The 15,484-nt window shown below is 36.3% G+C and overlaps 1 protein-coding gene across 1 annotated transcript in view; it reads left to right on the top strand.

Moving 5' to 3' along the window:
* LOC123660422 (serine/threonine-protein phosphatase 2A catalytic subunit beta isoform) overlaps positions 1 to 15,484 on the top strand; it is a 28,556-nt gene that overhangs the window by 8,067 nt on the left and 5,005 nt on the right. Inside the window, exons 2-3 of the mRNA XM_045595508.1 lie at positions 5,737 to 5,946; positions 14,308 to 14,612. Of these exons, the coding sequence (XP_045451464.1) occupies positions 5,737 to 5,946; positions 14,308 to 14,612 (515 nt within the window). The remainder of the gene's footprint in view (positions 1 to 5,736; positions 5,947 to 14,307; positions 14,613 to 15,484) is intronic.

The raw sequence follows: 15,484 nt of genomic DNA, 5'->3' as shown, positions 1-15,484 counted from the left end.
CTAAAGCTAACTTAGCATGGCGATTTTTAATCAGCGGTATTACGTTGCACATCCTTTAAACTCCGTAGCGACCCCACCTCCACCTCTCACAGCCCACAGGCTCCGAGCTTGCCACCCTACTAAGTGCACTCCCCAGGTTAAGGATCAGACTTAAATACACATCTAGGTCATTCTCGGCAACTACAAAAATTCGTAGCTCTCTCTATTTGAAAAGAATTTTACGTCTGTTTAATGATACATAATTATTGTTTTCATAAGATTTCTACGTTATATATATATATTTTAATACATTTAACAACGCTAATTAGTTTAGATATATCGTTGATAACGTTTTCTCTTCACATATAAAACGTTTCGTAATTAACTTGTGTGTATATTTAACAATTACTTTATTGAAATGAATTTGTAATATTGTTAGTATAATTTATATTGATCGTAAGACTTAATAAAACGTTGCGACTTAAAAAAATATTTTTAATAATTTTACGTATAGTTGTGAGCGAATTATATCAGTGAGGATGTTGCACGATGTTCCGAGAGAGATAATATTGATGTTGCCCCAATGTTATGTTTTTTATTTAATTATTTTAATTTTCTCACTATTGGAGATGTTTTTTTTTTTCATTTAACTAATTATGAAACTGCTTTGTCACAACGTCGTTTTCACTGTTGCCTGTTTTTTCTTAAGTTTCGTAAGTTTAAATCTATTTATGTACTTTATGAGTCTAGATTTGCTTCGCGGTTTCACCGACATGCAGTTTTTATTACCGATTTGGTTGACATTTATGTGTACTGGCACCCGTTGCTTTGAATCGTAGGATAACCTTTTATAGAGACTCCTTACTCTCAAGTTTTTTCGAATGAAAGAGGAAGTATTGCGATTACCGCGTTCAATAACTTTATATTTTATTATTAATTATTCAAATATTCAATATAAGATAATATAATGAGATTTATGACATGTTTTGTGACCTAATAGAAAATAAGTTTCAGTACTAAATATCGTCGGTTGTAATCGTCGCCGACTTTTAAGATTGGTTTTGATATAAACCTTAATAACTATACCGGTTCGTCCGAGAGTCTTTGACTACAACACATTAATGCAGATTAACGCTTGACTACTTATATTCATTATCATCGTTACCACTCTTCAAGGCGTCTCTCTACAAATCAGTTAAAACTATTTCATTTATGACATTATTTTATACAAATATGACGTATGAACTTTAATCGGTCTTTATATTTAATTATTTTACCTATTTACGCTTCTATTTAAAACACTATATGGCGATGATTCACAAGGTAACTAACGAGCTCATTAAAGCAAATAAATTTAAAAGTAATTAGTCAAAGATAGTTGAGTCATGTAACAATAAATAATTTATACATTTTGTATACTTTTCGAAGAATCGGGTGAAAACTGCATTGTACATCTTATCTAAATAGTACGAGATCTGAGTTAGAAATATATACCCTCTCTCGTTTGGGAGGAACGACATGAACTGACTTGTCGGAATAGCTCGTATATTAAGACATTAAATCTAGGCAATCATATATTAAATGAAGGTTTTAATAAGGCAACCCTATGCGATTTAAATGTAAATACAATAAGATTTCATTAAACATATAGATCGATTAAATAACAGACGAGGGTATATTATCTTCGTTAACATACCTGTACGTGGGAAATAGACAACCCTTGTTTTTTTCACTTCATTAGAGTATACTTTCTCAGCTAATGCTATATTGTTGAGTTAAATAAATAGAGGAATTAGACTCATTTAAATAATCATTTTATGAATTATTAACGTTTGGGCGACATTATATTAGGCAACCCATCAGAAATGTATTGATACATGTATTATCTTGCATATGTAATGGATCACTATCGTTTTATACACACGAGGGTATATATTTCTTAATCTGTATCTTAGACCTTAAGATAGTTTGCGTAACATCTCGTTCAGGAAGATATATCTCAAAGACTACCTTAACGAGGGTAGTGGAAACCAGTAGAGGGATCTCGATTAGTTCGAGAACTGTACCGGTCATTGCCTTTTTATGAACGAGAAAGTTACTTCTGATATTAATAGGAATAAAAAAGATCTATTTGTTTCGTATTGAAGCACGACATTTAATAAAAACTAGTTCCTAGGATGAGAGGTATGTTCTGATAATATCATGAAGACGAGAGAAAAATATGTAATGTTTTGTAAATTTTAGTAAAACATTTAGTTTCCTTTTTAGTCAAGTCTGAAAAGGATTTATTTTAGTACCGCTTCGTATTAGTTATACAGATGTTGGGTTTATTATCTAATATATAAAATTCTCGTATCATGGTGTTAAACATTGAACTCCTGCGAAACGGCTCAACCGATTTTAATAAAATTTTGTGGGCATATCGGGTAGGTCTGAGAATCGGCCAACATCTATTTTTCATACATCTAAGTTATAAGGGGGCGGATTAAGGGGGTTAATAGCATATATGGCAAAACAACGTTTGCGAGTCAGCTATAGTATTTTTACATTAGTTTTAATTATGACTTATGAGATAACCGTATTTGATATAACGTAATTTTTTCTTCTTCCAATTATTGTATTTTTTTAAAGTTTTTTTTTGACTTCATTACACTATAAATACCAGGACATTATAAACCACCAAGTATATCTATTATAGATGTTAATTAAGGAGTTTTCATACAATTTCTTGTAAACATTCATAGTTGTAACGAATTAGTTACATTACGTTGTACACAGTTGTAGTGATGTGAATGCGAGTCGTGTCCGTTTGCCATGAAATAATAAACAATTTCCTATTTCTAACATCTGGTTGCCGGATTGAATAAAATTTCTCGCGAGCGGAACTGGTCTGCGATTGTTTTATTTTTAAAATCGAAAGCTCAATTAATTTTGACTACTTCGTGTGAACGATTTAAAGTCAAGATACAGATTTGATATTGTTTCATGATATTCTTTTTGTATTTTTAACAGTTATTACTATAACTAATTATGATTATTTTATGTGTATATTGTATTTTCAAATTTGAATTACAATTCTTTCGTCATTACAAGTAAATTTTGTTTCGACACATGCAGATTAATAAGATGTTATAATATATATAAATTTGAAATTTGTTTAGTTTAACGCGTTAATCTAAGACCAATACTTGGTTCGAATTACCATTTATTTATTTGTCGAGGCAGGCTTTAAGCTATATAGCATCCACCTAGCAACCTCACGGCAAATATCATGAGGATCGTTGAAAAAAATATTACCCGCTAAAGACACAATATTTCTCCTTTTTGCGTTCGGTAAACCTAACAGGTGCACAGGCTTAGTAACAACTAACATGTATGTTACTAAAAATCAAAACCTAAAAATATGGATTTTTTTAAACTTTTAAGTCTTTGAAATATGTATCTACATGTAGTATTTTTTGTAAAGGTCACTAGGATTGATTACTCGTTCGAGCCGCAAGGTGAACGCAGAACGTCACCTAGTCGGTAAATATTTAAAAAACAATTGCCTATATTTTTGCACATATATAGAAAAGAATAATTATTTATAAATTTGATCCTGGTCTGATATTGTACTTGCTGTTAAATTTGAACTTCGATTGTATTGATATAGTTGAAATTATTCAAGGTTTTATGAATGACCGTGAGAGTTTTAAATGGTCATGCTTATTCTCTTTATATTGGCAAAATTATCATAATCCTTTGTTTAAAAGCGTATTGTAAACGTGTCTCAGTTATGGCTTAAGTAAAATAGTACTTTTGGTTAAATCAGGGGTGAGCAATCTTTTTTTAGTAGAGGGCCGCAAAATTTTGAAAAATTGATATTCGGGCCAAAGGTACAGAATGATGGAAAATCATAAGACTTGATGGTGCAAGTATTGAATTTTGGTGTGCCTTATTATAATAAAATTTTCAGTTTTGAAAGTTTGAAAACTGGCGGGCCGCATGCGGCCAGCGGGCGGGGGTTGCTCACCCCTGGGTTAAATAATTTATTGCACATTGAGTATATGAAAAAAAAATACATACAAATATACAAACTTAATGAAGAGTGCAAAAGAGGTCTTATCATTGGTAGTGATTTCTTTCAGAAAACTCCTTTCTATCTTTTTCTATCGTCTATAGAAAAATCAGTGATAACCAGTGTGACCAGATTTCATTTAACGAATCTACTGCTTGTGGAGGTTACTTAATTCTATAAAGTATTCTTTTAGGTAATCTGGAAGAGATCGCTATTTAGTGATAAGATCGCCCATTGCACTATATGTGTCTAGAATTAAGGTTTGTTATGTATACTATTTTTAGTTGCAATAAAGTGGTTTATTATTATTATTATTCTACCAAAAGGGAACGAGAAAATACTAAAAATCTATTACATTTTTTCGCTGTTGTGTAACAACGAAGAAACATAATATTGTTCTCTTGATTATAACAGTAAATCAATAAGATAAACAAAGAAAAAACTATAAAATAGATAAATCAATGTTTATTACTTAAAATTAAAATCTACAAAAAATAAAGGTATTTTTAAATTGTGATCGAGTTATGGTTCTTGTTCTTTATGTTGGGTAACATTGTCATAAAGCTTTTTTGAGTCCATTAATTTGATTTGAAAGCCCTGTTTTTTAGCACCTTTAACCCATTCTACTTTTTATTGAAATATTGTGTTGCACTCGGAATTGATAACTGTGGGAGGTCCCTACATTCTAAGGACAATAGTATTCAAGCCTAATTTAATACCTATGCAATACAGCTTAAATTGGCTCTTATAAAATGTCTCTGGCTTCCCAGAGACATTTTGAGATGGTACTTCTACCATTTATGTACAGTTAAATTTAGGTACAAACAGTGTTACAAACCTCTAAACGCGTTAAATTTTAGTTTCGTGTGCTAATATAACGAAAAAACCGGGAGAGTATACCCTAAAATAGTTTTATTGGTATTTATTCACCAAAATCGCGAGTTGCACCGATAAATCGCTAACTTTTATATCACTGGCTCACGGTACGAATGGTTACGAAAAGAATAAAAATTAAAGCTATACCTACCTTATAAATTTTTTTCAATACATGTGGGATTCCCCTAACAGCTTTCTCTTTAGAATAATTAATATTAGAAAGATAGTTACAATCCATTAGATGAAAAGGGGAATAAATACCCCGCATGTTTTCGGGAGGTTTGCCATATGAAGGAAAAAAGTACCAGAATAGTTGAAAAGCGTGAATTCTACCAAAATATACCAAATATTTTTACCTACTCAATACTGTTACCGGTACCTCGAAATCTACCAAAAAAATAGAAATCTACTAAATCTGGTCACGATGTTGATAACATAAAAGGCATATGGTGACATTACCTTTAGAATAAAAACCTATTAAATATGCTAACAAATAAAAAGTAATCATTGTAATCATTCACACAATGTATATTAGTGGGTACATATGAAACCATAGAAATGTAAATAGTATTTTAACTAGATATAGAAGATATAGTATCTTAAATAGATTTAAAAAAAAGTTTTCGTGTCAGTTCCTTTCGACGCAAGACTGGAGTTTACTTCTTCAGATTGACTGTCTAAATAGCCACAAAAAAGGCTTACTAATCTCTCATTACTAATTTAGGATATATTCTGCTGTGTGTGGTCCTACCTTAATAAATAATTAAATAGTAATTATGTGGACCAGTAGATAGTAGTAACGTAAATAAACAAATCTCTTCCAGGCAAAGGAGATTCTAACAAAGGAGTCGAACGTCCAAGAGGTGAAATGTCCGGTGACGGTGTGCGGGGACGTGCACGGTCAGTTCCACGATCTGATGGAGCTGTTCCGCATCGGGGGCCGCTCGCCCGACACCAACTACCTGTTCATGGGCGACTACGTGGACCGCGGCTACTACAGCGTGGAGACGGTCACATTGCTTGTTGCACTTAAGGTAATATATACTTTACAGAGCTTGCCGCTACGGTGACTATGTCGCTCTGTAATTATACATATGTTAATGCATTTGTATAAATAACAGAGAAGAGACATTAAAATAACGTAAAATACTATTGATAAAATTTCATCAACCACTTTTTATAATTTTTTTGCCGAATTGATTCTGATGTGGCCCAAATACTATTAACAACTTAAAACAGTTTATTAGGAAAATAATTGACGTCTTCTGGTTTCATTTTTAGAAAATTCCATTAAAATATTGTAGACGGCCTCTACTATTCCACAAACGGAACAATAAGGTTGTGGTGTTACACCCATGTCATTTTGAAAATCTTGATATTTTTATGATATTATTTTTATGATATTATTTTTATGATATTATTTTTATGATATTATTTTTATGATATTATTTTTATGATATTGTTAGACACTGGTCACAAGCGAAGCGCTCGCGGTAAGTTCCGTGTAAACAATAGTGGTGTTGTGTTTAAATTTTCGTCTGTAATTTCCAAACGCTTTTTCTAATGAAATATAATATATTTGGGTGATTATATATTGTATAACTGAATGAATGAAATATATTTTTATTAGACCCGAAAAACTAACGGGATAAAAAAAATAACAAATATAAAAAAAACAACATACAATCTGCTGTCTTATCAGTCATAAAGCGATTTCTTCTAGGCAGCCCCTTGGTGATTATGTAAAAAAAGAATCCTTAAAATATTGTCAAATCTTTTAGTTATTATATCTTTATCTCTCGTGTCTATATTGTATTTCAGCTATTGACAGTATGCATTTAGAGATTTTGATAGGACTACTTGGCAAATAAATAATTTTATGAGGCGTAGACTACTTTTTATTATTAAAGTAAAAGGTTAAATTCGTGGTTCGAGCAAAAAGCATTGAAGATGTTCTGAAACTGTTTTCGTTTCAAAATTAATTCTAAAAATATGTACATAGGTATATGACAATAATTGGTTATCGAGTGGATGTCGTATAATGGATGTAAAAAATATCAAAAAGCTGTATTTACACTTTAAGAAAGGTTAAATTTGTTGATATCTTTATTTTTAATTCCTAACATATAAAGCATTATTAATTAAAGTGGCCTTCACATACATATATTATGCTTATACTTACAGGGAGGCCTCAACCTTGTGTGTGCTATGTCTGAATGAACAGATATAAATCTGTTTAATTAGGTTAAATAGAAGAATGTAAATGACTTTAGAGGCATCGTTTAGTTTTGTATTGTTATTGTAGTGTAAAAAATTGGGTTTTAAAATAATTGTATCTCAAGGGGTTGCCGTCTAATGAAAGAGTTTTTTAGCTCGAAACTGTTCTGTTATCCAACTCTGTTTTTAGTTGTATATAAAACTAGCTGACCCGGCGAACTTCGTATCGCCTAACACAAACTTTATCGTATGGTATTAAAGTTCAAATTGACTTTTAAGTATTATCACAAATCTTTTGTATGGGAGTATAGAAAAGTGTTGTTTTTAGACTTTTTCAGGAAATTTAAAAAAATTTTTTTGAATTTTTCTCTTCGTAAGAACCATCCTCGTACTTCAAGGAATATTTAAAAAAAAGAATTAGCGAAATCGGTCCAACCGTTCTCGAGTTTTGCGCTTCGCAACACATTCAGCGACTCATTTTTATATTATAGATAGTACGTATATAAAATAGACCAGTTGATAATCTATTTAAATATAAATTAATAATAAATATATAAAAATTATAAAAAAAGTGCTTTTCGTTAAGATTTAAATAATTCAAAATATATTAAAATTAGTTAATTTATTTGTGTACTATGGGATATATAAAATCTAAATAAGTAAAAATAGTTATTTTTGTGTTTAATGTAACCCGACAATATACCAATATTTAAGGACTTGCGTAATAATATTTTATCTAATCTCGAGGGATTTATCAAGTTTCATTTTCTATCGCACTCACCGAATAATTAATTAGTAATTATAATTAGATGTATTAAAACGATTGTTTGTGTAAGTTTTTAATTAGTCATTATATTGTATATCAGTACATTTGCACTCATTAGTCTGCCAGTTTTTTTTTTTTTTTTATAGAACGAGGTCGACAAAAAGCAGTATTATTTAGTTGTGATCTTCTGTAAGGTCGAAGTACTTTACTAGTCAGGCTGCTGCTCTAAATTTTGAACAGAATATATCCTGCGCGATGAGATTCCACAACTTTGGAACTGCTGCCCATCCCGTTGCGTCAGGGTGTTGCCCACGAGGTCATCGACAGTTGACACCCCTGCTGTGCCCTACCTCAGTTATAAATAGCAATCATAGCTTTCATTTTTTTTAAGTACACGTGGTAATTTGAGAATCTGACTATTCTAAATGGAATTTTTAGTGTTCATGCTATTCTTTTTCCATTTTTACATAAAAATCGTAACGTAAGAATTTGTTTTGTACAAAATTGAAATCGTTATTTAAGACGTAAATAAAATTACTTAACAGTTAATAAAACTGAAAGTTTATTATTAAAATACGGTACTATAACAATAAAAATATAATTTCGCGCTATTAAATACTATCTATGTATTAGAACGATTGAAATATTTAAAGTGAGTTTACTAAACCCAGGTCCGTTCAATCACATAATACCCGAGCGTCAGATGTTATTTTATTGCATTCAATGATGCAACGTTACATAATGCACTAACAGGAAGATTCGCTATAAAGAAATAACACATTGTCAGGTTTTTACACGGTGTCGTTTGTATTGATTGAAACTGTTACATAGAAAATATGCAAATAATAAATTGCTGCGTAGATATTTCTAAGGCTTCTATAAAATGTCGAAAACATTCGCATTAAGGCCGTAAAAATTCCAGAAGTATTGATTAAATAAGATATTTTCTAGAACACCATCGAAAATAAGAAATATTATTTATAAGTAAATTTTATTAGCCGGATCTAAATAAAAACGTTGATTTCAATTAAATAGTTTATTTTAGTTATTTCTTAATACGAAAAAAGATTAACAGACTTTTTTGAATCAACCGGGTCCGAAACAGGGCAGCGTTCGTACTAGGTCGATTGCACACTCTGCTATGCGGGAGAAGTAAAACGTCTCTTAGAAATAAGACGACACCATACAAGGCCTGCGTAGGACCTATCAGGGCTCCCCTTCTTTCTTCGCGGCCGGTGTCTATAGTACCCGGCCCGTATCACCGGTGACGCTGTAAAGACCGATATGGCCAACAGCACTCTACAATTCGAAAAAAAAAAGACTTGAATAAACTTTTTTCCTTAACGGGATGCTTGATTGGCAGCCCTAATCTCACCTAGCTTATGTAAATAAGTCTAATAATCTCATACACTAATATACCGTCATTACTTTTGGTCGCATAGACTCATCTGCATTCTCAAATCCTAAAAACAACACCTTTTCTTTTTGGTCAGTCACGTAAAACTTCACGTGATCTACGCCGTTCTAATATAAATGTATTTCTGAGAATTTCTGTTTCTGTTTATAACTTTTTCGATCGATAAAGTCCAGGTTGTTTCGCGTACAGTTATTGTTCTCTGTACAGTACAGTTTGTTCAGTACAGTTTTCAATTAACGAATAGGTACCACTTTAAAACATCCAAGTAGTTCGCACTTGCCAAAAGTTTTCATATTCCGTAATGCGATAACTACGTTACTAATAGAGGCTTTAATATGTATATTGCATGTAGTTCTCAGTGTCGACTTCATTACAAAAGAATCGGTTTTAAAAGTTAAAAGTATTGATTCTAATTTAAGTATTGGACTGTTTGTCTTACGAGTTTCAATACCAGATTTATTGACGTTTGTGTTTTGACTACCTACTTTACGACTTCTTTTAAGTAGTTATACTATATATTTTATGTAATCTGCATATAACTGTGTGTAATACAAGGTAACGCTGAAAAAAATTCTCAAATACTAAAAAGTAAACCCTTAAGATTTGCGCAAATTCAAATGAACAGTTTGTTCATGCATGATATTTGTATTAAACTATAGACTAGAATTGATGTTTCATTTTCTCGGTATGGATGAAACAAAATACGCGTCGAGAATAATATCGAAAACAATTTCATTGTTTCTAATTTTATATAGATTACGTGAGAGCAAGCCCGCTTTATCAGTTTGGTATCTTCGATAAAGTCAGGTCACTGTTTGTACAACATTTATCAAGTAGATTATCAACAAGTTCACATTCACAAATGAGTTTTGCTAAATTTAGATTTTAATATGATCATCGTCTTTGCGGTCAACACACAAGCTTTACTATTTATCATCATCAGTGGAATATTTATCCGTAAATAATTTATGTTCTTAACTATTTAAAATAATCAGCTGATAAAGAGTTTCCATACTTAATGTATTTATACTTATTGAAACTATTACTAATTGATTGACCAATATAAAGCACAGGTACTGGTAAATGTTACGCAAGTTTCCACTGTCTTTGATCTTTTTAGAACTTCGCCATACTATGCGCTAAATCACTGTAATAAATACGCCAATTCGATAAGAACTAATATGGAATATGAGGTCGCCTATATCAATTAGTACTAATTTATTGTCAAGGTACATTGTTTACATAATTAGTTTTATTGTTTAGATATCACGGACAATTTTAAAAGAATGAAATTAGTTTGTATAGTTTTTTTTCTGTGACAGATTGACTATTTTTTATTTATTAATCACAATTTTATCACAGTTGAATGAACTCTCTAGCGTTACGAATTTTTTGATCAGTCATCTTGTCAGTATCGTTGTAATTTTATTTTTGAATGAGTTGCTTGGTGTCCAATGTCGTATGTTACTAGTGCTGCTAATTTTCATTGCGGATCAATTCGTCAGTTTTGTTTACACACCTTTCTTGAAATAACATTTTACGATGTTTATATCCATATACAAATGTCGCTAAATGTAATATTTTGATGCTTTTTGATCGAATTTTACACGGACATCAAACACACTCTTACTGAATATTTCACTCACTCACTTCAGCCTATCGCAGTCCACTGCTGGACATAGGCCTCCCCAAGTTCGCGCCACATATCCCGGTCTTCCGCAATCCTCATCCAGCCTACACCGGCAATCTTACGTAGATCGTCGGTCCAACGGGCCGGAGGACGTCCCACACTGCGTTTGCCAAGACGCGGTCTCCACTCTAGGACCCGTCTACTCCAACGGCCATCGGTCCTGCGACACAGATGACCAGCCCACTGCCACTTCAACTTGCTAATTCTGTGGGCTATGTCGGTTACTTTCGTTCTCTCGCGGATAGTCTCATTTCTAATCCTGTCTTTGAGAGAGACCCCAAGCATAGCCCGTTCCATTGCACGTTGAGCGACTTTAAACTTGTGGACCAGTCCCTTGGTCAGTGTCCACGTCTCGGCTCCGTATGTTAACACAGGCAGGACGCATTGCTCGAAAACTTTTGTGTTCAAGCATTGCGGAATCTTCGAAGTGAAGACTCGACGGAGTCTGCCAAACGCCGCCCAGCCCAACCGAATCCTCCTATCGGCCTCCTTCTCGAAGTTGTTGCGGCCTAGTTGGATAGTATGACCTAGGTAAATATAATCCTGAACAACTTCGAGAAGGGTACCATCGACCGATACCGGTATCGGTATGACTTGGTTGTTAAACATAACTTTCGTCTTATCCAAGTTCATACAGAGACCGACACGTCGGGAGGACTCGTTTAGGCCGGCCAGCATTTGGCCTAACTCATCCAGCGTCTCCGCAAAGATGACAATATCGTCGGCGAAACGAAGGTGAGAGATGAATTCACCGTTGACGTTGATGCCCCGTTCCCCCCAATCCAAGGTCTTAAAAACATCTTCTAGCGCAGTGGTAAACAGTTTCGGTGATATTACATCCCCCTGTCTTACCCCGCGCCGGAGGGAAATAGGTCTTGTTCTTTGGTCATTGACATGAACGGTCATCGTCGCCGCGTCGTACATAGATTTTAGTACCTCGATATATCGCCAGTCGATATGACATCTCTGCAGAGAGTCCAGGACAGCCCAGGTCTCGACGGAGTCGAAGGCTTTCTCGTAGTCCACAAATGCCATACACAGCGGTTGATTATATTCTTCCGTCTTTTGGATAATCTGCCGAACAGTATGGATGTGGTCCACGGTGCTGTAGCCATTTCGAAACCCGGCCTGCTCTGGTGGTTGGAATTCGTCGAGTCTTCTGGCGAGACGATTCGTAACAACCCTCGAAAACAGTTTATAGACGTGGCTCAGAAGTGAGATCGGTCTGTAATTCTTTAACAGAGACTTATCGCCTCTCTTAAAGAACAGCACCACCACACTCCTGGACCACGCCTCCGGCGTGGTACCTCGGTGGATGACGGCGTTAAGTAGTCTTGCCAAGGCTTTCAGGACAGGTCGCCCTGCGGCTTTAAGGAGTTCAGTGGTAACTCCGTCATCCCCCGGGGCCCTTCCGTTTTTAAGCTGCCCGAGCGCTGCACCGATCTCATCCTCTTCGAAGTCCGGGATACACTCCGAATAATGGCGCAACAATGGTGCCCGTGGATCTTCGGTGCCCCAAGTCACAGGCTTGCGTGCGCTCGACGAGTACAGCTGTCCATAAAAATTCTCAACCTCTTCTCGGACCTGAGGGCGAGAGCAGACGGTTCTGCCATCTGCTGTTTTAAGCTTCGCAAGAAGGCTTCTCCCCAATGGTCTTTGGAAAACTTTGGACCCCCTATTCTGCTCAATCAGAGTAGCAACCTTTCTCGTATTTGAGCAGCGGAGGTCTCGGCGAATAATTTTCCGTACCCTCTTGGAAAGAGCCCTCTGTTCTGGCGAAGCAGCCGGCAACTCGCGCCTCTGCCGCATCAGATCCAAGGCTTCGGGAGAAAGTTTGGACTGCTTCGTTGGCTTTGTTGGTGGAAAGTGCCTGCGACCCAGTGTACACACCGTCTTCACCACGTTGTCGGTTATCTCGTCCACGTCGCTAGTAGTTTCCAGCGAATCGAATCGGTTTTGGAGTTCCAACTGAAACTGCTCGGAGCCACATAGTATTTGGGGCAGCGTAGGTCGGAGAGTAGATTTCATCAAGCGGGTCCGCTCCTTTCGGAGACATATATTCAGAGTGCCCCGTACTAGCCGGTGGTGGTCGCTGCCGGTGTTAAACCTGTTAACCACTGAGACATCTCTGAATATATGCCTTTTATCCGCTATGATGAAATCTATCTCGTTCCTCGTCACAGTATCGGGGCTTTGCAATGTCCACCTCCTTTGGGGCTTCTTCTCAAAAAATGAGTTCATCAAGAAGAGCCCCTCCGATTCGAGGAAGTTGACAAGCGTCTACCCCCTGTGATTCCTGTGCCCCAATCCGTGTGGTCCGATGCTCGATCCGTCGCGGCCTTGTACTCCCACTTTAGCGTTGAAGTCTCCCATAACAACGCTGTAGAAGGTCGAAGTAGTGCCATGTATGGCCCTTGTAATATCTTCATACAAGGCTTCGACTTCATCGTCAGAGTGTGCCGAGGTAGGCGCATATACCTGTATCACTTTCAGGGAGTACCTGTCGGTGAGCTTAAGTACAAGGTACGCTACCCGGGTCGACACACTACTGACTTCCACAACGTTGTTAGTGAGAGTCTTGTGAACCAGAAAACCGACGCCACCTTGGGAAAGCCCATCACCTTCACGGAAGTAGAACAAGTGCCCGGAGTCCAGGATCATCGTGTCCTCTCCCTCTCTTCGGACTTCAGACAACCCCAGTATGCTCCACTTAATGTGACTAAGTTCTACCTCAAGTTCGGTGAGGTGATGGTCCAACCGTAGCGTGCGTCCATTATACGTAGCCAGGAATATTTTTCTATGGCAGCCTCCCGTACCCCGGTGATTCTTAGCACCCTCTACTCCACCGTTACCACGGCCGCTGCCGTAGCCGGGAATAGTGGGGCTGCCGGGAACTGAGGGCCTTATTTTTAAGTTCGAACTCATGGGGGTTTTTGCCCATAGTCACCACGCTGGGCAGGCGGGTTGGTGACCGCAGGGCTGACTTTGTCGCACCGAAGACGCTGCTGCCCGTCCTCGGTCTGTGCATTTAAAAAGCCAGCAGTTGGATGGCTATCCCGCCATCGGTCGGCCTTTTAAGTTCCAAGGTGGTAGTGGAACTGTGCTATCCCTTAGTCGCCTCTTACGACACCCACGGGAAGAGATGGGGTGGCTAAATTCTTTAGTGCCGTAACCACACAGCACACTGAATATTTGCAAATGCATTATTATTGAAACAAAACGATTATTAAAATTTAATATGTTTAACATAAGATACAGATACGTTTGGTGAGTAAACAACTAAAGATAAAATTATACTATTCCAGGTTAGATATCGTGAGAGAATAACAATACTCCGCGGCAATCACGAGTCACGTCAAATCACCCAAGTTTACGGTTTCTACGACGAGTGCCTCCGTAAATACGGCAACGCGTCCGTGTGGAAGCATTTCACTGATTTGTTCGACTATTTGCCCCTGACGGCGTTGGTTGATGGGCAGATATTCTGCCTTCACGGCGGCCTCAGTCCCTCCATAGATACCCTGGATCACATAAGAGCCCTGGATCGCGTACAGGAAGTTCCACATGAGGGACCTATGTGCGATCTGCTCTGGAGTGACCCTGATGACAGGTGAGATTAGTTATTTATCAATATATTTATTTACATTATTACATATACATTCACAAAATAACATATAACACATTATTAAATTGTTATCTATTATGTATCCTATTACGAAGTACACAACATTTTACAATACATTAATGTCATTGAAGCAAGTATATTTAAAATTATTGTACATCAAAATTCAAAAATTCGAAAAATCCCTTAATTCCCTAATCCCTACTATTAATATAAATGTGAAAGTAAGTTTTTTGTTCCACTTTCATGCGAAAAGTATTAACCCATCATCATGAAACTTTATACACATATTCTTGGAGGTATTAGAAGTAACATAGGACACTTTTTATAAAAAACAAAAAATCAATGCGAGTAAAGCCGCGGGTATAAGATAGTATTACATAAAATCACCGCTTCTTCGCGTCTTTTACATTCTATGTGATATTGGCGAAATTATTCTGCTTAAATTAATTATTTTGCTTAAATAAAAGCCATCAGGCCATCATTTGGCCTGATGGCCATGGTAGTCCCACTATTCTCGGCTACGGCAGCTGTCGCGGTGACGGTGGGATTGATAGTGCTAAGAATCACTGGGTTCCGGGGGCCTCACCCAACATGACGTGGCAACATACAATGAACGCACACTACGGTTGGACCATCACCTCACTGAACTCGAGGTAGAACTAAGTCGTTTTAACTGGAGTATACTGGGGTTGTCTGAGGTCCAAAGATAGGGCGAGTACACGATGATCCTGGACTCCGGGCACTTATTCTACTTCCGTGAAGGTGATGGGCTTTTCCAGGATGTCTTGGTTCACAAGTCTCTCGCTACTAATCTTGTGGAAGTCAGCATTGTGTTAAGTCAGGTGGCGTACCTAGTA

Source organism: Melitaea cinxia, chromosome 15 (assembly GCF_905220565.1).
Source record: "Melitaea cinxia chromosome 15, ilMelCinx1.1, whole genome shotgun sequence".
NCBI lineage: Eukaryota > Metazoa > Arthropoda > Insecta > Lepidoptera > Nymphalidae > Melitaea > Melitaea cinxia.
This window is presented reverse-complemented; position numbering and strand designations above follow the sequence as displayed.